The following is a 19,674-nucleotide window of genomic DNA, read 5'->3' on the forward strand; positions in this document are numbered from 1 at the left end:
CGAGCATAAATTATGTTTCTGATCATATTTGGCCATTTCAGATTAAAAATAAATTTCCACTTTGGGGCTATAGATTGCCATCTATCAACTCCCTGAAAGGGGAAAAAAAAGGAATTAAAAGGAAAATCTGGCTGTACGAATTGCCTTGCTATGACCTACTTATTGAAAGTAGTTTTTTGTTCTTCAGGAATTAAATCCATTGGTGTGGGGAGGTGTAGGATTGTATGGATATAGGTTTGCAGGCAGGTCTGTAGGATCTTTAACTTGGACCTGCAAGCAGCTACGATAAAACAGAGTCGTGCTGGATACTTGGGAGGAAGCAGGGAAAAATGCAGCAATGTTGTTTCCTTTGATAGAGGAACTTGAACTGTAAATTTGCATCTGTTGGTCGGCCTTTGGGAGCACTCAGATCTGCAGATTAGCTGCTTAAAGCTTGATTTTGCATAAAAGCCTGAGACCGGGGCAGTGCTTGCTGGGAGGGTCCTTGCAGAAGGAGTCGGGGTCCCTTGCAGCGATCCAAATGCCATCATTCTTCCCTGTGGGACATTTTTGGGATTGATTTGCTCCCTGCTCTGCTTCTGAACCTCCTTCTTCCCAGCTATCCATAGAGATGCTCCTTTGGGAAGCAAACCTACGGGGTCTTGCTCCTTCTAACCCTTCTCCATCCAGGCTTTCAGCATCCTCCCCTCCAGCTGCCATCTCCCCCGGGGAAAATCCTTCCCCTGGCTCCATCCTTGCCGCTGCATCACTTCCCACCCGGTCCAGCCCTTGCTGCTTCTGCTGCCCTGTTTGTGGTCTCTGCCAGGAGAGGGGGCCTTTAGCCTTGCTGGAAAGGCGAGCAGTGAGACGGATGCAGAGATAAAGATACACCTCGAGTGTGCCGTGCTTGGCTCGTTCTGTTTGCCTCCTGCCTGTTGCTCGCAATGACGAAAAAAAACCCCACAAGACTTTCACCTAAGTAGGAAGAAAGGGAAGAAGCTGAAAGCGAGAGGCTGTTTGGTGCTCAGACGGGCTCAGCCCGTGCGCAGCAAACTCTGCTGCTGCTGTGGTCAGAACCCAATGAAGGAAAAAAGACTCTCTCATCCCCAGAGGAGGCTACAAAGCTCTCTTTCTCTCGCTGCTGAACCTTCACAGCTGGACTCAGTTGCTGGCTCCACTGCTGCTGGAGCAACTGAATTATTTAAAGGAACCTTGATTTGGTTTTCTCTTTGCTGTTTTCCCGCGTTGTGTTTATTGTCTATAGATATTTTTATAGTCCGAAGCAATTACAGCTGTCAGAAAAGAGACGAGCTGTGACAGGCTGATTTATATGTACATTGTATGTATGCGAGAGAGGGAGGGAGACCAGGGATTCTGCCGAGCTTTAGTATGCAGGAGCATATTGGATGTAAATTCCTTGGGATTTTCAAACAATGCTGCTGATGATCTCCTAGCAGTGGGCCAAATTCAGCCCTGGCAAGGGCTGAAACAGCTCTGCAGGTCACATCTGCCCCAGCCTCGCGTGCTTTCAGTGCAGAGAGGTGGTTTTTTGCTCGTAATTTAAGATGCTCCTGGCGATCCGAGGCTGAATTCCGTGTTAGAAGGTTAACTGGCTGTGGTTATTGGAATCCCTCTGGTTTTGCTGACACAGGAGTTGGTCTCTGCCTATTCAGAGGAGCGGCCCCACAAAGAGCAAGCTCTTGTGTGAAGGTCCTGCAGGTATCCCAGCGGGGTCCCCATCCTGCCGGGCGTGCCTGGATGCCGCAGCAATCAGCAGGACCGGTGTGTTTTATTCTTTGCTGTCTTGTACACAACCCCGGACAGAATCTTTTTCCCTGCCTCTGACGGCCTCTCTTTATGCAGTGAGGTTTCAGAGACCCCTCCCATGTAATTTGTGGCCCCAAAGGATCGACTGAATGCAGCGTTCCCCCCTCCTCTGCCAGTTCTGACAGCCGAGTTCACTGCAGGGATCCAAGTCCTTCTGCCAAGAGCTGGGGAAAGCTGCTGTTTCCTCTGGGAAAACAGGGCTCGAGGCAGCACGTCCCACCAGCGCTAAATTCAAGGAGCAGAGAACCTTCAGACAAGGAAAAAGTAGAGAGACTTGCAGAGCAATCCCCTTCTCATATGACCAGTCAGCACGCACAATAATAATAAAGCTTTATTTGATGGAGTGTTTCCTCTGCCCGGCACAGCTCATAATGTTTTAGAGATTAAATAGCACAGTTAGTGAATTAAGCAGTAGTTTACAGGGGATTCGGAGACTCCAGGGATTAGTAACGGGCTATGGATCCTTTCACATTTAGGTCACCAGTTTGAATCCAGCTCAGGTTGCCAGCAGCGAACTCAAAAACAACAACAAAAAAACCCACCCCACGTTGGTGCTGTGCAAAACCTGCTGAGCACACGGTGGGGGAATGGAGGGAGGGTTTTTGGATAAGGCAAACAGGGAAGTCACTGGGCACAGCAAGGGGGGAGGCCTGGTTATCCCTAAGGCTAGCTGAGGGGTTTGAGGGGTGCAGCACCCTGAAAGCTCTGCTGTGACTGCTGCCTCCAGGACTCTGCTCTGAGGATGCTCCCCAGCACCTTTTTACCAGCATGGAACTGTGCCTGGAAATATTAATGTGTTTAGCCACTAGCGGAGGGAAGGAGGAATTACTCGGCATAAGCAAATGTGATATTTGTTAAATTATGAGCTGATAAAAAGTACGCGGGGACCGTGCTTGCGGCTGGGGAAGAATTTGCCACTTAAGCTCACGCTGTGTGTGTGAGGTGCAGGGGACCAGGAGGACACGCTCCTGCCTCTCCCCATCATCACCTGGCCGGGGGGGAAAGGGGGGATATTACCCGTGCCTCAGTTTCCCCTCCTGCACAGTGACTTTGCCGCCTGGGATGGGGAAGGTGCGGAGCTAGAGGAGGGCAGAGGGGGGAGTTGTGCGGTGCTGGCTGCGGGACGCAGGTAAGCTCAGGGGAGAGAGAGGACAAAGAAGGGGGGTCTCGCCATCCCCCCGAAGAGCGCGGCGCGGCGGGGGTTAATGTGCGTGTCCTCCTGCGCATCCCGCCCCGCTGCCGCCCGCCCGTGTGCGGGGCTCGGGCCGTGCGGAAGCCGAGGCGCCGGGCAGCGCTGGAGCCGCTGCCATGACAACCCCGGGGATGCTGCCGGCCGGGGCCGGGGTGCTGCCGCCGCCCCCCCGCGCCCCCCCCGCCCGCCGCTGAGGCCAGCCAGGGGCTCCGGCAGCCCTGACATCCCCGCATTCTGCATCCCGCCGTCCTCTCATCCCCATCCTGCATCCCGGCATCCTGCATCCCGCCTGGATCGGCCCCCCGGCAGCGGGGCGGGAGGAGAGGAGCTGCAGGGCATCCCGAAGGCTTTTGCCCGCTGTGCCTTCTTGCGCCTGGACACCTTTGCTAGCTCGCCTCGGGGGTGTTTTTTGGGGTTTTTACTGGTTTTTGGACTGCCCCCGCCTCGGGACAAACGTGCGGGACTGGGGTACAGCCGGGCCCCCCCGGCGCATCCTCGCCCAAGTGAGCCTCGGACTGCTGCCCGAAGAACCGGCTCGCCCAGCACCTTTGCCACTTCTCCTCCTCCTCTTCCTCCTCCTCCCCCCGGCCCTCCCGTCCTCCTCCCTCGCCCGAGGACAGCGGGACTCCCTCCGATGCCGCTCGGCAGGCTCAGCGCTCGCAGCCAGCCTTGCCGGGGGCTCTCCTGATCTCCGTGGAGCTCCGCAGCGCTCGCCCCGGTGGTTTTGCTCCCCCCCATCCCTCCTCTCCACCCACCCCTTCCCCCTTTTCGCCTTGGCGGGTGTGTTTTTTGCCTGTTGGAAAAGTCCCCGCTGCCCAGGATGGGGGTCGGTGGGTGCTTGGTCCTGCCCTGGAGGTGCCTGGTCGTCCTCTGTCTCAGGCTGCTCTTCCTTGTGCCCGCAGGAGTGCCCGTGCGCAGCGGAGATGCCACCTTCCCCAAAGCCATGGACAACGTGACAGTGCGGCAAGGGGAGAGCGCCACGCTCAGGTAGGAGCAGCTGGGCCTTGGGGGGGGTCGGGGGGTCCCGCTGGCCTGGTGACTTTGGGGACGTGACTCAGTTTCCCCGCGGGGGATGCGCCGTGCCGGCTGGCGGTACCGGGCAGCGAGCTGAGATTGGAGTGCCAGGGGACTGGGCTTGGGCTCAGCCCTCCCAGCTGTCTTCGGGAAAGTTACTGGGGGATGAAAAATAAGGGAATGTGATTCCCTTTTGGCACCCTGCCCCACAGCTGTACGAGGCAGGGGCTCAATTGCTGCTGTCGGTTCCACGGCTCGGGCACTTCGGCTGCGCTCGGTGCAGATAAATCCTGCCGTGCTCCTGGAGTGCAGTGCCCGGGGTGTTCATCCGTGTCAGACCGCCCAGCCTGGGGAAAGGGGGAGTTATGGACCCCCTGGTGTGGCTTTGTGCCTTTTTCTCAGGTCCAGACCTGCTGGAATAGGGATATACGGGATGGAGCTGGCTCCGGGCAGGTGGATGCTCCGCTCCTTAAAAATCCCCTTGCTCCAGAGGCAAGGGGTTGCTGCTCCCTGGCATCGTTCCCTCCCTGGGAAGGGGAGAGATGGGGGCTGGGCGTTGCACCAGGGTCCTGCCTCCTGCAGCAGCGATCCGAGGGGTTCAGGGGCTACCAAGGAATCCGTGATTTTACTCAGCATAATTTCTGGGACATCTTATGCCCAGACACTAATCCCTGTCCTCACGGCAGATGGGCGCAGTCATCCCCGAGGATGTTTGATAGGGACATTAAAAACCAAAAGCCAGGTTTTAATTGCAGCGCTGGGAAGCGGCGCTTGCAACTCCGGCATGCTCGGGAGCGACTTTGCTCCTCCGGAGCATTGCATAGGTGACACCAACATCTGCGGGGCCAGCTGGGTGTGTGCAGTGACACCACACTGCTGCTTTACGCCAGCCAGCAGAGAGAGGCCAAGCCAGGGCAGGAATAAAAAGCCCCGTGAGGAATTTCAGCAGGAATTTTCCTGCCACTCAATTTTTTTCTGCCAAATTTTGTGTCCCCCCCACAGCCCCTGAGTGTTTGTGTTGTGGCCGTTCCTCTGGATTTGTCTTGTGTCATGGCACGGCTGGGCAACGAGGCTGGAAAAGGGTGGCAGAGGGTGGAGGACAGAGTGTCTTGCTTAGGAATTTGAGCTTGGCTTAAAAAAGTAGTAGCTCCTATTCTTTCCTGAATCGCTGTGTTCTCCCAAGTGCCAAAATTCCTCCAGATGCTGCTACCAAAGCGGGAGGGGTTTGGGTTACTGGGGGTCTGAAGTGAAACAAAGGGGTGGCAGCAGCTCTGCAAACTTGTGGGAAGAGGCTCTGGTGAGGGCCTGCACAGGGTGCCGGGCACAGAGCAGGGATCTTGATCCACACCACGGACCGAGGTGCTCTGCCCTGGCACTGGGTGCTCGCTGGTGCTGGAGGAGAACAAAGGGAAGCTTGGGTGAGTCAGCAGGAGGGATTCTTCAGTCAGGGAGGCTTCATGGGAAGGGGGACAAACCCTATGAGGTGGCTCTGGGGAGGGAGGGAGGAGGACAGCAGCGTGTCATCATCCCAGAGCTGCCATAGGTGCATCCCAGCAGATCTGGGGGCCAGTCTGGTGGCAAGGGATGTCCGTGTCCCTTGATAGATGCCTCATCAATACAGGTGTGCCCCAGGAGAGGGGCACGAGGGCTTTGGGATGTGGAACCTGTGCTGATGCTGTTCCCACTGACATTCCTGCTGTTCTGGAGCAGGGATTGCTCCTGGAAATTAAAGGCTTAAAGGAAATTAAAGGCCTGGTGCTCTGCTGTGGTGACAGAGAGGTGCAGGAGCGTGGTTTTGCTGGGCATTTGGAGGTGTCTTCCTGCTGCTTTGAGGTGGGAGCAGCTGGCCCAGCAGGCAGTGGGACATTGCTGCATCCCCTGGTCAGTCCCAGTGTGCTGTGCTGTGGCAGGAGCCGGGAGGAGCAGAGATGTGAAAACCAGAGGAATTCAAGGAAACATGAATCTTCCTGCCTGCTCCCCTCCCAGCCCGGCGTGCCCATCGATCTGTTGTGGAGGAGTTAACTTGTGCAGAATAGCAATGTTGCTACAAAGGCTCTGCCAGACCCCAGCCATGCTCCTGGCCACCTCCTGCCCAGCCCTGCATGGGTGGCAGTGAGGGAAAGGGAAAAAATAAAAAAACCAGGTCTAATCCAATCCCACTCATTTCCATGCAAGGTGGGAGGACAGGGAGCTGCAGCCAAGGATTTGGAAGGAGAGATGTTTCTAGAGGTCTCTTCTTGGTGTTTCACAGATGCCAAAAGAGAAGAGCAAGCTGAAAACAGCAGAAGTTGCTGTTTCTCTGGAGCACTTGGAAAGTTCTGTCCCCCCGCTTCCCAAGGGAGAGGTTTTGGCTGTTGGAAATAGGTTATTTTATTGGGGTGGCAGGTGCTGAGGAGCCCAAGCCACTGCTGAGCAGCAGTGCTCTGCCAAGAGGCTTTTTTCAGCTCTGTCCCTCCAAGCAGAGTGAATTCAGTGCTGGGAAAAAAGCTGGATTGAAAGCTGCAAGGAGACTTCTCTGTTGTAAAGAGTTTGCTCTGTACAATCAACTGCAAGGAAGCAGTTTAGAAGCAGAGACATTGGTGATGTTCAGATATTTCCTTCTGTCTTGTGATGTTTCTGCTGGAGGGTACAGGCATGTTGTGGGTACCAGCACTTTAAATCACTGTATTAAATTTAAATCAAGCTTTAGATGTTGGGTTAGAGCTGCTGCCTGGGATGGCAGGGGTAGGATTTACTCCTGGATGCAGCAAAGGAAATAAAGAAAGGGTTTGAGGGTGTTGTGTCCAACAGCACAGTGCTTTTACTGATGGATGTGCTGGTCCTGCCTTTGGGGTTGCCATGAGGAATTGTGTGCAGGTGAAGGTCAGAGATTTCTGTCCTTCCTTGTGTCCCCAAGCACAGATAGTGAGGATGAGGCTGTTCTTCATCCCCTCCCACCATGTCCAGACAGCTCTGCCCTCACCAGCAGCGAGCGGTTCATGCTGGAGAGGAACTGAACTTCCATCCTGAACTTCCATCCTCAATTCCATGCAGTGCTTGAACCGAGTCCAGGCATTGCTGAGACCTTTGGAGCAGCTCTCTCTGCCCCAAAACAAATGGCTTGATTATGATTTCACTTTAATTGGCATCAGTCAGCCCTTCCCATGGCGAGGCTCTGACGTTCCCACCACAGCACAGGCGCCTGCATGGTGTCCCCCGAACCCGCCTGTGCTCCTCTCTCCATCTCCTCTGGTTTCCTTGGCAGGGTGGTGCAATGCCTTCATTTGTTCCCCTCTTTGATTCCAGCACTAAAACTCAAATCTGAGTCAAACATGAGGCAAAGCTTTTTTTAACCCTGATGTTTCCCATGGTTTCCACTCAGGCTTTGAAAAGGGCTGTGAGCTTTGCCACTGAGCTCTGTCATTCTTTACCTAAGCCTGTTTTGCAAATTTATTTGGCCCCTGTTGTGCTCTTGAAATAATTTTGGGGAAATGATGACTTGGCTGTGAAACAAAACAAAATCAAGCATGCTTGTTTGATGGGTGCAAACAGAAAGTGCTTGTTTGCTAAGCAGAAAAGACAATTTTTCAGAGATAGGTCTGTTTTCTGTGACTTTTTGCTGCCCCATCTTTCCCCCTTTACTCACAGGAATTTGCCATGCTGTGTTTTTATTGTGAAAAATAGAAAAATAGAACAGTCTCCAGTGGGTAAATGTGGTGTGTTCAAGCACCCAGGTCCTGGGGGAGCATCTGTGTCTCCTGCCAGGGTTTGAGGTTTTGAGCAGCTGCCTTTGTGGTTTGCAGTCAATGAGTGCAGAAATCCCATGGAGGGAGGAGGGCAGGGAGCCCATTCCAGGCTGTCTGTGCCTGGGAAAGCCTTGGCTGAGTCATGGGGGGTTCAGGGGGGCTCAAAGAGCAGTGCCCAGCACCGGGCTGAGCTCCTGCTGTGAGTAACAAAAGCCAGAGTGGGCAGAGGATGATGATGAAAGGGACCTGCCCTGATTGCTAAACCTCCTCTGGTGGCTGCCCAGCTCTGTGTCCATTTTGCTCCAGGCTCCCACTCCCACTGTGAGCTGCAATAACCCCACTGAGGGAGTGCTGCTTGTCCACCCTGTCCCACCAGCTGAGAACATCCCAAGTCAGGTATTCCCATCTGCTGCCCTGCCCAGCCAACTCCCCCCTTCCCTGCACAACCACCACATTCCTTATTTCCAGATCAGTGCTCATCTGCCCCTCCAGGGCTCAGCCCTGTGGAAAAGTCATCCCATTCCAATGGTCTCCATGCCCAGTATCTGATAGTCTCCATCCTGCTGCAGTTATTTATTTCAGACTCCTGACTGCTTGCATGCCTGCTCCCCAAGCCCAAAGTGGGGGATATAGCTGGGGATTGCAGAGACCAAGGTGTCACACCTTTGTTTTTTCAGTTCCTGAGCAGTAAAGGAGTTCTGAGCACCTGGGCTGGGCTGGGAGCAGCTTCCAGCAGACCTGTGGGAATGGGGTGAGGATGGAGCTAAGCTGCACACTCATGTCTTGACCCAAGTTAATTCCCCCAATTCTCCAGTATCCACCACCTTTGCCCTTCTTCAAACCTCTCTCCTTTTCATCCTGAGACTTAGGGAATAAATTCAGGGCTGTGAATTAATACCCCTCTTGTATTACGGTGAGGAAGGAGCAGAGCGTGTTCTCCTGCATCCCTCATGGTACCACTTCACCCCTGCCTCTCTCCTCTTCCCATTATTGCTGGGTGCTCCTTTCTGCTCAGGGTTTTGTGCCCACACTCCTGGGGATGCCCTGTGGGGGAGGCTGCAGGAGCCCCATGTGCAGGGTTTGTAGCTCACGAGCCGCTCGCTTTGCTGGCGATGGCACGTTTCTGAAAGAGGAGTTTATTACTAAAGTGACATGTCAGCAAATCTCTGCCACCTCTCTCCCATCTCGGAGATGGAATCAGCTTAAAGTGGTGAAAAAAAATTGTCATATGCATGGATTATTCTTTTTTTTTTTTTTTTTTTTTCCCTGAGTGCAATTTCCATCTGAGATGAGACAAGCTCCTGATTGCTGTGCCAGAGGAGGGTTTCCCTTTATAGCTTTCCTGGTAGAGCTGCTGCCTCTGGTTCACTGGAGCTGGGGTCTCCTAGGGGACAAGTGGCTTTTGTGGAGCTGTCATCTCCATCCTGGCTTAAGCATCTCACATCTGAGAAAGGCTGAAGCCAAACAGACTTCACCTTGGGGTGGGGAAGGGAGAGCAGAGCAGCCCCACAGTGGCCAGTGAGGGGTGCTGGGGGTGTTTTGAATGGCTAAGGCAGGCTTAGGGAATGGATTTGCCGTTGTCAGCCCTGCCCTCAGCTCCTCGTGTGACGTTAGGTGCCCTCCCAGGTCCTATAAATGTCTTGATTCGTGCACAGCGATTGCAAAGCTTCCTTTCTCTGCTCCATGAGTCATCTGCTGGCGTTGCAGTCTCTTTGTGGCAGGATCCATCCCTCTGTAAGGGAAATGCTAAAAGTGCCCTACTGGAGGGCACCAGAGGTGTCCACCCATGTCCTGCCCTTGCTTGAGGTTTGAAGAGGGGACTGGGAGTTTTATTTGGTTGCATATGCCAGGGAATTGTCATTTTGGGGGTACCTGGTGTGTGCCTGGGGTACTGCAGAGCTGCTGGGAGGTGGATGTTGGGATGGTGGGAGCTGAAGTAAAATCAGGGATATTGGGACCTGGGAAAGCAATGCCTCTGTGGGGCTGCTCACAGCCCCAAAGTCTGCTCTGGAGCTGCCTCAGCAGAGCCATGAGCTGATCTATACCTTGAACCCAAGCGCTTGTGGGTGCCAATCCAAGGGATGGCAGCTGGCCTCAGATCTAGCCTTTGGCTGTCCTGGCGTGCTGTCCCAGTGCCACGATGGCAGAGCCCTTTGGGCCACACTCCTGGCACTGCAGCCCTGAACTGGCAGCTCCAGGTGTGTGTTACCAGAGGTGGGATGGGAATGTGGGTCATCTTCAACTTGCCCAAGTCTTTGTCTCTTCTGTTGGCTTCACCGGAGTTACTTCAATTTATGTCATTGGAAAAATCCTCCTCTTGATCAGACTGAGTTGTTTTCTTCCCTCCAGACCTGCCAAAACCTGCCACTTTGAACTCAGACACCCTTATTTTCCTTCAGAGGAAAAAAAATCAGGAAGGAACTAATCTACAACCACATCAGTGGGAACCTGGGCTAATAGAAATTGTAATGAGAATCCAGAGCCAAACAAACAGGCAAATGGGGAAAATGCAATCCCACCGATGCGACAGAGAGATTTATGCCAGCAAAGGGGCTGATCCAGTGCTCATTAATGTCACCATGAGTCTTTATCCCAACTCTAATGGACTGGGGATCGGCTTGGAAGACAGCATTTCAGTCTTGCTATAATATGCAGACTGCTAATGTGTTGTGTGTGGAATAGCAATGTGGAATTCCTTCTCCTCGGGGTTTGCTCGTTGTTGCATGCGGCACCTTTGCAAAGCAAGTGGGAAACACCTTCTGCTTTCCTTGGGTTCAGCTCTTGGAGGTGCAAGGCTGTAAAGGAGCCAAGTCTGAGGCTCAGGCTTGGCTGTCTGGTTGCTGCAGCGTCTGCTGAACCACCACCAGCATCTCCATCATGAGGATATTAAAAATCCTGGTTTAAATAAGGATTCTTCAGCTGCCGGGGAGCGGTGTTGGCTGTCACCACCACAGTCATGCTGGGAAGCATCCTTAGTTTATGTGCAGAGTGAGGAGGCAGATGGGTGGGTATGGAAAATCTGCAGGCAAACTTGACTTTGCAGCTGGATTGTCCCCTGGAAAAGCCAGGGAGAGAATTGAGATAAGGTCTGGAGAGCTGAGCCTGGTCTGAAGGTGGGGACACCTTTGGGGATGGTGCTGAATAGGAAAGGACACCAAGGGTCAAACAGGAGATGAGTGAGTCCAGCTCTGCATGTCAATGAGGACAGAGTAAATAAGGGATAAAACCACCTTCCAACATGAGCAGCTGGTGAAATATCACAGGATTTTTTTCCCAGAGATGGGAGATTTTGACCGGCTCTGTGCCTGCAACCATAAATGGCTCTGACACCTGTGTCTGTTTTATCAAACACATGCAGAGCCCCGGCCATGATCCAAACATTCATTACTTGGGATTTTTGAGTCTCTTTTTCCCTTTTTTTTTCTGTCATGGTGGGATCATTATTTTCGCAGCTTCACATCCTCAGTTCAGCAAAACCAGCGTGTTTTTCAGCCTCATGGTTTTTACACATCTCTAATAAGAAGCATGAGAGGAAGCTGTTGAGAAAAGCAAATTCTCAAAGGTATGAAAGGAGAGCAGGGCAGCTCCAGGCTCAGAGACACTTCCAAATCTCAAGATACTTTGGATCTACAGATAGGCACAGCACTAATATTTGAAATCATATTTGGGTTCTTTTCCTTCAGTCTTCCAAATTTAGTCCATTATATTCCTTAAATAACCTTGAAAACCATAAAGATAATTTTAAATTATCTTGCATCCCTTTTTCCTCTCTTACAGTCCAGTAGAAAGCTCAAAGGAAGGGTGACTGAGGTGAAAATTCAAGAAGTATTTTCCAGGTCCTTTTTATTCCTTTACTATTCAGCAGGAACTGGGAGAGCACCAGCTTCTTTCATTCAAAAATTTCAGACTTTTATAATTTGTTAAATAAGAAAACACTTTTTCTTTTTTTAATTCAAGCCCAGATGTTTTTATTAAACAATCCGTTTCTTTCTTGTGTACCTTGACTGGAAAGGATTTGACTTAGAATTCCCTTGTGGGGGAGAGGGCAGGTTTGGTTTGCTTGGAAAAACATTATTTCTTTCCTTTTGTCTGAGTTTGTGAGTTCAGTGAAGCATCATCTCAAATGTTACAGGAAGTTCTCTGACGAAGCTAAAGCAAGATTTGGGGTTTAAACGTGTTTTGTAGGAAATAGTGAGATTCTGATTTCATTCAGGCTCAGAAGGGAAGGATTTCTGCACTCACAGAGTTCCCTTTTAGCTGAAAACAAATCTTTCCTGACTCACCTCTAAACTGTTTTACATCAATTTTTCCATCCAACTTAATCTCTGCATTACTTACTACCGTTTGGAAGAACTGTTCTGTTTTGAATCAGAGTTTCTTTTGATTTACATTTTCCAAGGCCAAATTTCCGGCTGGCCAAGGCACGTCAGGACCCTGTTTGCTCTGCAAACTTGCACAGTGTGGGGGTCAGGGCAGAGTTGGAGGGAGCAGTTTGGAGGTTCCTCATGGTGTGTGTGCAAGTGATGTGATTTAGTCCTCTACAAACATGAGGAGCCAAAGGTGTTTTGTTGTCCTTGACTGGTGGAATTAAAGATCTCCTCCCTCTCTTGCATTCTGTGGCAGGGCAGGATGTGGGGGTTGGTCTCTTCTCAAAAGTAATGAGTGATAGGACAAGAGGAGGTTTAGTCTGGATATTAGGGAATATTTCTGTACCAAAAGCATGGAATGGGCTGCCCACACCCTGCATGCATGTGGCACTTGGGGACACGGGTGAGTGGTGGCCTGGGGGAACAGTTGGAGTTGATGTTCTTAGAGGTCTGAGCAATTCTGCAGTTGGAAAGTCAAAATCCCATCTGGGGTTGTTATTGCTTCGTCATGGAGGTGTTTGGAAGGGGAGATGCTTTCACTGGTGCATGTCAGCTGGGCTCCTAAATTTCTCCAGTTGTCCTTGTCTCCTGGAGGGTGGCAGCTGCAATTTCCTTGCTGGTTCCAAGCCAGCAGCTTGCAGACTGTTGACATTGCTCAGCAGACACAGGGCCTTCACCTCGGGCACCTCTGTGAGTCTGAAAGCATCACAGACATTTTTGGCCATCCAGAGGTGCTCTCTGTGACCTCCATTCGTTCAAGTGGCATTGACTGAAAAAATCTGAACTGCTGAAGGGATCAGGGGTGGTCAGCATCCTCTTGGTCCTTCTAGAAAAAAACTGCTGTGCATTGTTTGGAGGAACTCACCCACCTTGCTGGGTCTGACCCTCTGGGAGTTGCAGGATTGGAGGGAAGGGAAGGGAAGGGAAGGGAAGGGAAGGGAAGGGAAGGGAAGGGAAGGGAAGGGAAGGGAAGGGAAGGGAAGGGAAGGGAAGGGAAGGGAAGGGAAGGGAAGGGAAGGGAAGGGAAGGGAAGGGAAGGGAAGGGAAGGGAAGGGAAGGGAAGGGAAGGGAAGGGAAGGGAAGGGAAGGGAAGGGAAGGGAAGGGAAGGGAAGGGAAGGGAAGGGAAGGGAAGGGATGCCCTGAGCTGTGCCACCCAGGCTGGAAAGGGAGGCTGCTGAGAGGCACCGTGGGGCTGCTGAATGAGCACGCTGGGGACGTGTCAGCTCTTCCTCTCAGCTTCCCTCCGCAGCGCCAACTGTCAGTAATTTAACTAACGTTTTGTAAATAAATGTGGCATTCGGACAGCTGTCACCGCGCCTGTTATAAACACTCCCTTTGTCACTAAAAGCTGGCAGTGCTGCTCCGTTTCCCCTGCAAATGCAGCCACCACTGGCAGTTAGCTCCCAAAGCCAGGGCTGTCAAGGAATCACATGGCGGGCGGTGGCTGGGACACCTCGACTTCGCACAGTGAACCTGGAGAGGCACTGCCAGGGCCTGGTGTGAAGGCAGCTTTTGCATATCAAAAATAAATCAATGGCCTGAGCAGTGAGCAAGAAAACCCATCAGAATGTGGCTGTAGGGCTGGTTCCCAACCAGGGGCCCGGGCAGTCCAGCTGCAGGGCTGGTGGTGCCACTTGGTTCTGCTGCCAGCTCATCCCAGCTCCGTGGGGAGCACTGGAAGGGTGAGAGGGGGAGCTCAGCCAGACCCAGGATTTGATGTGCCATTTGGCACCAGCACTGTGAACACTTTTCTCTTTGAGCTGCCTGGTCTAGTGGAAGGTGTCCCTGCCCATGGCAGGGAATTGGATTGAGATGAGCTTTAGAGTTGCTTCCAACCCAAACCACTCTGGGATTCTATGAAAAGTGGGTTACTCAGTCATCAGGATCTGGTTTTGGTAAATTTGGAGTCTCTGGTTGGATTTGAGTGGTGTGATCTGCCTTCTGCCCACTGGTCTTGCTCAGCACACTTGTCCTACCAGGAGCAGACTCTACACCTTCAGGAAGCTTCTCCTCCTAATGAACAGGACTGGCACACATTGCCCAGAAGAGTTGTGACTGCCCCAGCAGTGTCCAAGGCAGGTTTGATGGGGCTTGGAGCAGCCTGGGATAGTGGAAGGTGTCCCTGCCCAGGGCAGGAGGTGGAATAAGATGATCTTTAAGGCCCCATCCATCCCAAACCACTTTGGGATTCTATGAACAAGAAGGGATGCTGTTAGGCTTCTCCTCGCTGGGAATTCTTGATTCTGTGCTGCTTTTCTCCTCTCATCTTTCTGGGACCTGCACCCCCAAACCCCCTTTCCCTGGATTTTCTCTCCTGGTGCAGGGTGGTTTAACTTCCAGCTGTCAACACCTATGGCCTGGCTGTGCTGCAGCGCTGGCCATAGCACAGACAGCGCAGAAATCAGCACAGAAATCAGCACATGACATCTCTCTCCCTCTAAGCTGCTGTAAAATTAGCTTCATCTCAAGTGGCAGAAAATGATCATATCCTCGCTTGAGGGCGATGAAGAATATTCCTGAGTCACTGCTAGTGATGAAACAGGCAGAAAATCCAGAGTGATACACAGCTGCCCACTCAGTTCTAATCGCTGAGGCCATTTGCTGCTGCAGAGCCTTAAGACACAGCTTCCTCCTCCTCTCCCTCCCTTTCATCCATCACTCCCCATAGCAGCCAGGGCTGCAGATCCCAGCAGGAGCAGAGCAATTTCCCATCCCACCAGCGAGGCTGCAGGCTGTGAGCAGCGTGTCCTCTTTCCCTGTTCCCCTGAGACGAGAGGAGGGGGTCAAAGCTTCTCTTTCTAAAAGGAATCAGAGGAAAAATATGGAGCTTATCCTCCTCAGGTCTCCTCCTTCCATACTGGGATCCTGCAGTCTGGGAAAAAAACTCTTCTCTGAGCTCAGCCTCCTCTCCACAAATTTTCCCTGCTGTCTCTGAAGCAGCTGCTGTGCCCACAAGGATATTTCCTTTTTGTCTTTCTCCTGCATCAGCTTTAGTTCAAAGCCATCTCCCTGGATCTTTATGTCTTGGATAAAGCCACCCTTTTCCCCATAACTGCCAGCTCCGTGCTTGGGAAACCTCTTGCCAAAATTGCTGGCGACTAAGGCCAAACAAACGCTTCAAAACAGGGATGATCAGAAGCAAAGTGCTGTAATCCTTCTCTTCCTTGCACAGACTCTCTGGCAGTGTAGGAATGGGAAGGACTCTTTGAATGATGCTTCCTGCAATCCCTGCCCTGCCAGCTTCCCCCAAATTCAGATGGAAACCCCTCCATGCTCCAGGGGCAGGTTGGAAATTCTGAATTTCCTCCTCCTCCTTCTGGTTTTCCATGTGGCTCCAACACCTTGTTCAGCAGCATTTAGAGGGAAAACCGTACCAATCCCCCAGTTCATGCAGGTGTTTGAATGAACACTCTGTTCTCCAGTCAGGGCTCGTCAGAATTTATCCCTTAACCTGGTTTTCAGATGTTCTCTATCCTGCAGATTTGCGGGATATGCTATTCACACAGAGCTCTCCTGGTGTCAGACTTCTGCTAGGATCGCTTCGCCGCTCCCGCCAGCCTGCCACGGGAATTAAACAGCACTGGCAGCAGAACAGGGAGAAATGTGTCAGAGCAGGGCTTCTGCCAGTGTCAAACAAAAATATTGCACGAGCTCACTCCCCCCCCCCTTCCATGGAAATTGCTGCACCAGCGCGAGTTTCCTGCGCTGGTTGACCAAATCTGGGCAGCGTTCTGTGCATCCTGCTCCCTTCCATAATCCCAGACAGCTCTGCACGCAGGGCAGTTATTTGTCAGCACAAGCAGGTGCAGAGCTGCAGGACATGGGCTGAGCATCTCGCTTTGGTGGTTATTCCAGCACACAGCCGCTTTATCCTCCCGTCAGACAGCACCAGCAGCTTAATTTCCTGTTTGTCTCATATCTTTCCCCAAAAAACACGGTCTGGATGGTGCATTTTGGGTCGGGTTCAGCAGGAGAGCAGTGTCAAAATGAGTGTAGGGCTGGGAATTTAGGGGTTGAGTGTTATAACAAAGCACCCCCTGAGCACAATTCGTTCTGCACGTGTCAGCCACAGGCACACGCAGAGACCAAATTTGTGTGTATTTATCATGGGATTGTAGAAATGCTCGGGCTGGAAGGGGGCTTCAAGATAATCTAGTGCCAATCCCCAATATGTAAATGAATACCTACATTTATGTGCAAAAAATGTAAAATATACACCGTTTTTTAAAGATAAATATGTATTTATATTTATATACCCTGTGAACAAAGGTACAAGTGGGGAGGAGTAATTCATGCAGATACCTGGTGAGAGAGGCAGGACACAGGGATAAAGCCAGGGAAGATGGAGCAGATGGCAAGCCTGGATGCCATAGCTATACCCTGGAAAAGTGTTTCTGTGGAAAAGCAGCACTGAGGGCTCCTTTTGGGAGAGGTGAGGGGACAAGCCTGTTGGTAAATGCTCCAATCTTTTCTCCTGGTGCTGCCAACTGCTGCTTGTTTCCCCTGCTGCGAGCCTGAAACCACCCCGCTCACCTCTGGCAAAATCAGGGGATAACAAGGATGGAAGGCTGACTTTGTTGGTGGCATTCAGTTATTCATTTTTTTCCTGGTTAGGAAAGGAAGAAATAAAGTTGGATTTCAAGTGAGGTTGTTGCAGTCATGGAGGGAAATGAGATCTGCTTGTCACCTGCCTTCTCCTTCCTCGTGTCCCCATAAATAACCCTCCTCGCTCAGAGATGGCTCAGGGGACAGACATGGCTTTGGGCTCTTTTTTTTTTTTTCAGTGGCTGGAGGGTTCCTTCCCTTTCCTGCCTCCAGTTCCCTTCCTCAGAGGCTGCTCCTTCCCGGGGCTGCTGTCAGGTAAAGCAGTTTCCCGTGCCTGATGGAACAAAGGGGAATGGCTTTCCACTGCCAGAGGGCAGGGCTAGAGGGGAAATTGGGAGAAATTCTTCCCTGTGAGGATGCTGAGGCCCTGGCATGGGTTGCCCAGAGAAGCTGTGACTGTCCCATCCCTGAAAGTGTTCCAGGCCAGGTTGGACAGGACCTGGAATAACCTGGGATAGTAGAAGGTGTCCCTGCCCATGGCAGGGAATGGGACTGGATGACCTTTAAACTTCCAACCCAAACCATTCTGTGATCCTGTGGTTCCAAGGATTTTTGCCTAGGGTTTACATGCAGTTTAGTATTGCTATGTCTGTAGCTCATCTGCCTGAAAGTCATTCACACCTTCTTTGTGGATTGATGGAAGAAAGGTCCAGGTGTCCCTTTTCCCTTTCACCATTCCTGCTGGCTTTTGTGAATCAGCTGGTTTTGGTCAGGTTTTACAGGGACATTACATTCCTACATGAAAACAGTAAAACTTGAGAGATCTCATTATTCCTCTGAAGTAATGACAGGACCAGCTCAACTCTTGCATGAGATGCCCCAGAATCCCTGTGGGTGCTGGTTATGTGCAGAGCTCAAGGGAAGAGGGAGCTCCAGCCTGAGACTGCATCATTTAAGGTTTAAAATGTGTAGAAAACCACACATCTTCCATGCAATGTGTGGAACTGCTCATTAAATACAGCAAGGAGTGCAGGTGGGGAGGGGTTGAGCACTCCAGATTGTGCGTAAGGAAAACTGCAGAGCTGATGTTGTGTTGGTGGAGAGAAGCTGCCAGTCCTGGTGTCAAGGAGAAGAGACAAAAGCTCAGGGCTTTGTGCTTAATTCTCCTGCTCTCAAATAGGGGATGCTGCACTGAGCTCGGCTGAATGGGAAGACTGCAACAGCTGGTGGCTGTGGCATTGCTGGAACGGGCTGGCTCACCCTTCCCTCTGCTTAGAAAAAAAAAATAAAGGCAAAAAAAAGGCACAAGAGCACTGACAAAAAAATAATAAAGCAAGTAACTCGCTTTCCAGAAGTTCCTAATGCTGCAACAGGCAAAGCACCAGAGATAAAAGAAATATAAAAGCGAGGGAAAGAGGAGAAAAAATGCATTTATGAGCTCTCAAACTAACAGCATGCAACTCTCATATTATTTTTCCTCCTTAGCCTTTGAAACAGAACAACGGCCTGGAGCCTTCTCGGCAGATGGACAATGTGCGTGCCTTAACCACTTAACAGCCATTAGCCTAATTTCACGTACTGGAGCCAAATTAAATAATAAGTAAGAGGCTATGAAAAGCTGGTTTGGAGGCTGTGTTACTGCCTTTCACTTGATAACCTTCTCATAAACAGATGCTCTCTCTCTACCCTATTAACCTTGTGTGAGAGCGGGGAGGGGGCTTCTCTGAGAAAAACAAGCCAGACCTTGGTGGGGAGGGGGGAGATGGGCTGGAGGGGCCAGATGTGGGGGCCCTGCCTGTTTTGGAGGCTCCCCTGGTTTTTGTCCCCGATGCCCAGGCCCTGGAGAGGGCCCTGAGCTGGGAGCCCGTTCTGCGGTTGCGCCCGGGTCATCGGGACGTGCCAAATGATTCATCTTGTTCAGCGAGTCCATCTGTACCTGCTGGGCCAGGCTGCGCCACCCGGAGCTGATTTTGTGGACAAATCTGCTGTACTTGGAGGAAAGGGGAGATGGTGCTGACAGACACAAAAGGGAGGTGGCCACTAGGCTCAGTGCCTGATCCCTCCCCGCTTTTGGCTCGGGGGCTGCTGCCTCCTCCGTTCTCTCTGTGCCACCAGCTCGCCCTTCCCGCTGAAGTCATTTTGCTGCTCTTTGCCATTTTCCCCCCCCTGTGCTGAAATAGAAACAAAAGTACTTGCTAAGCTCTGGGAATTTGGGAATATTAGTTTGCAAAATGCTTTTGACGCGGCTTTAGCGCCGGGAGGGCGAGGCAGGTGTGTGCAGAAGAGGTGTTCTGCATTTCTTTCTTTCTCCCAAACCTGCAAAGGGCTGGGAGTGGCTGCCCTATTTCCTCACCACCCCCCACCAACTCTTGCTCTGTGCTTTGTGTCTCAACTTTAGACCTTTAGAAGTTTTCAGGGGATTATAGATGACCGTGCAGCTATTTTTGGTGAAAGCTTTTATTTATTAAAAAGCTATCTTCCTTCATTAAGAAGATACATTGATGGGAAATAGATGAGCGGCTCTATTACTGGCGTCTGGCGTGCTGAGTGAGCCCAGGGACGCTGAGATTGTGTGTTTTGTGCCCTCCCTTGATGCAAGAAATATCTTGAATGGAGCCAAGAAAAATTTGGTGCAGGAACCACCCAAAATTTGCTGCATCAGTCATCCCCTCACCCCGCCTGCAGCATCCAAGGCCCTTGGGGGGAGGTGGGAAGGTTTGGTGCAAGATTTCCTGAAGTTCCTTGGTGCCAGCAGCAACCTGACTTTCCTTCTGTGTTGGTTTTCCTCCTTTGTCTGAGTTGTCACACAGGCTCTGATTTGATATGCAAAATCCATCCTCTGACTGGCACAGAGGCCGACAAAGCCGAGGTTTGTATAAGTTTACTTCATTTTAGTCCAGGTAGGAGTCAATGATTTGCTGCCTGTGGTGAGGACGTTTGGAAAGGCTTTGTGCTGAGTGGATTCTCTGAGGTTCAGATGAGGATGAATCTCATTTTCCTGTGGCCTTTCCCTTTGTGGGGCAC

At 51.6% G+C, this 19,674-nt stretch overlaps 1 protein-coding gene across 6 annotated transcripts in view; it reads left to right on the plus strand.

The window, feature by feature from the left end:
- Positions 1–19,674, plus strand: part of LOC117007989 (protein CEPU-1) — a 350,616-nt gene that overhangs the window by 209,032 nt on the left and 121,910 nt on the right. For 2 of the 6 annotated variants that reach the window (XM_033081482.2, XM_033081484.1), the window contains exon 2: positions 3,901–3,985. In XM_033081482.2, coding sequence (XP_032937373.1) covers positions 3,901–3,985 — 85 coding nt within the window. Of the gene's footprint in view, positions 1–2,919; positions 2,936–3,420; positions 3,502–3,629; positions 3,986–19,674 lie in introns of those variants that run through there. The other 4 variants (XM_033081480.2, XM_033081483.2, XM_033081485.2 and 1 more) reach the window with 3 other exon arrangements.

Source organism: Catharus ustulatus, chromosome 28 (genome assembly GCF_009819885.2).
Source record: "Catharus ustulatus isolate bCatUst1 chromosome 28, bCatUst1.pri.v2, whole genome shotgun sequence".
In the NCBI taxonomy this organism is placed as follows: domain Eukaryota; kingdom Metazoa; phylum Chordata; class Aves; order Passeriformes; family Turdidae; genus Catharus; species Catharus ustulatus.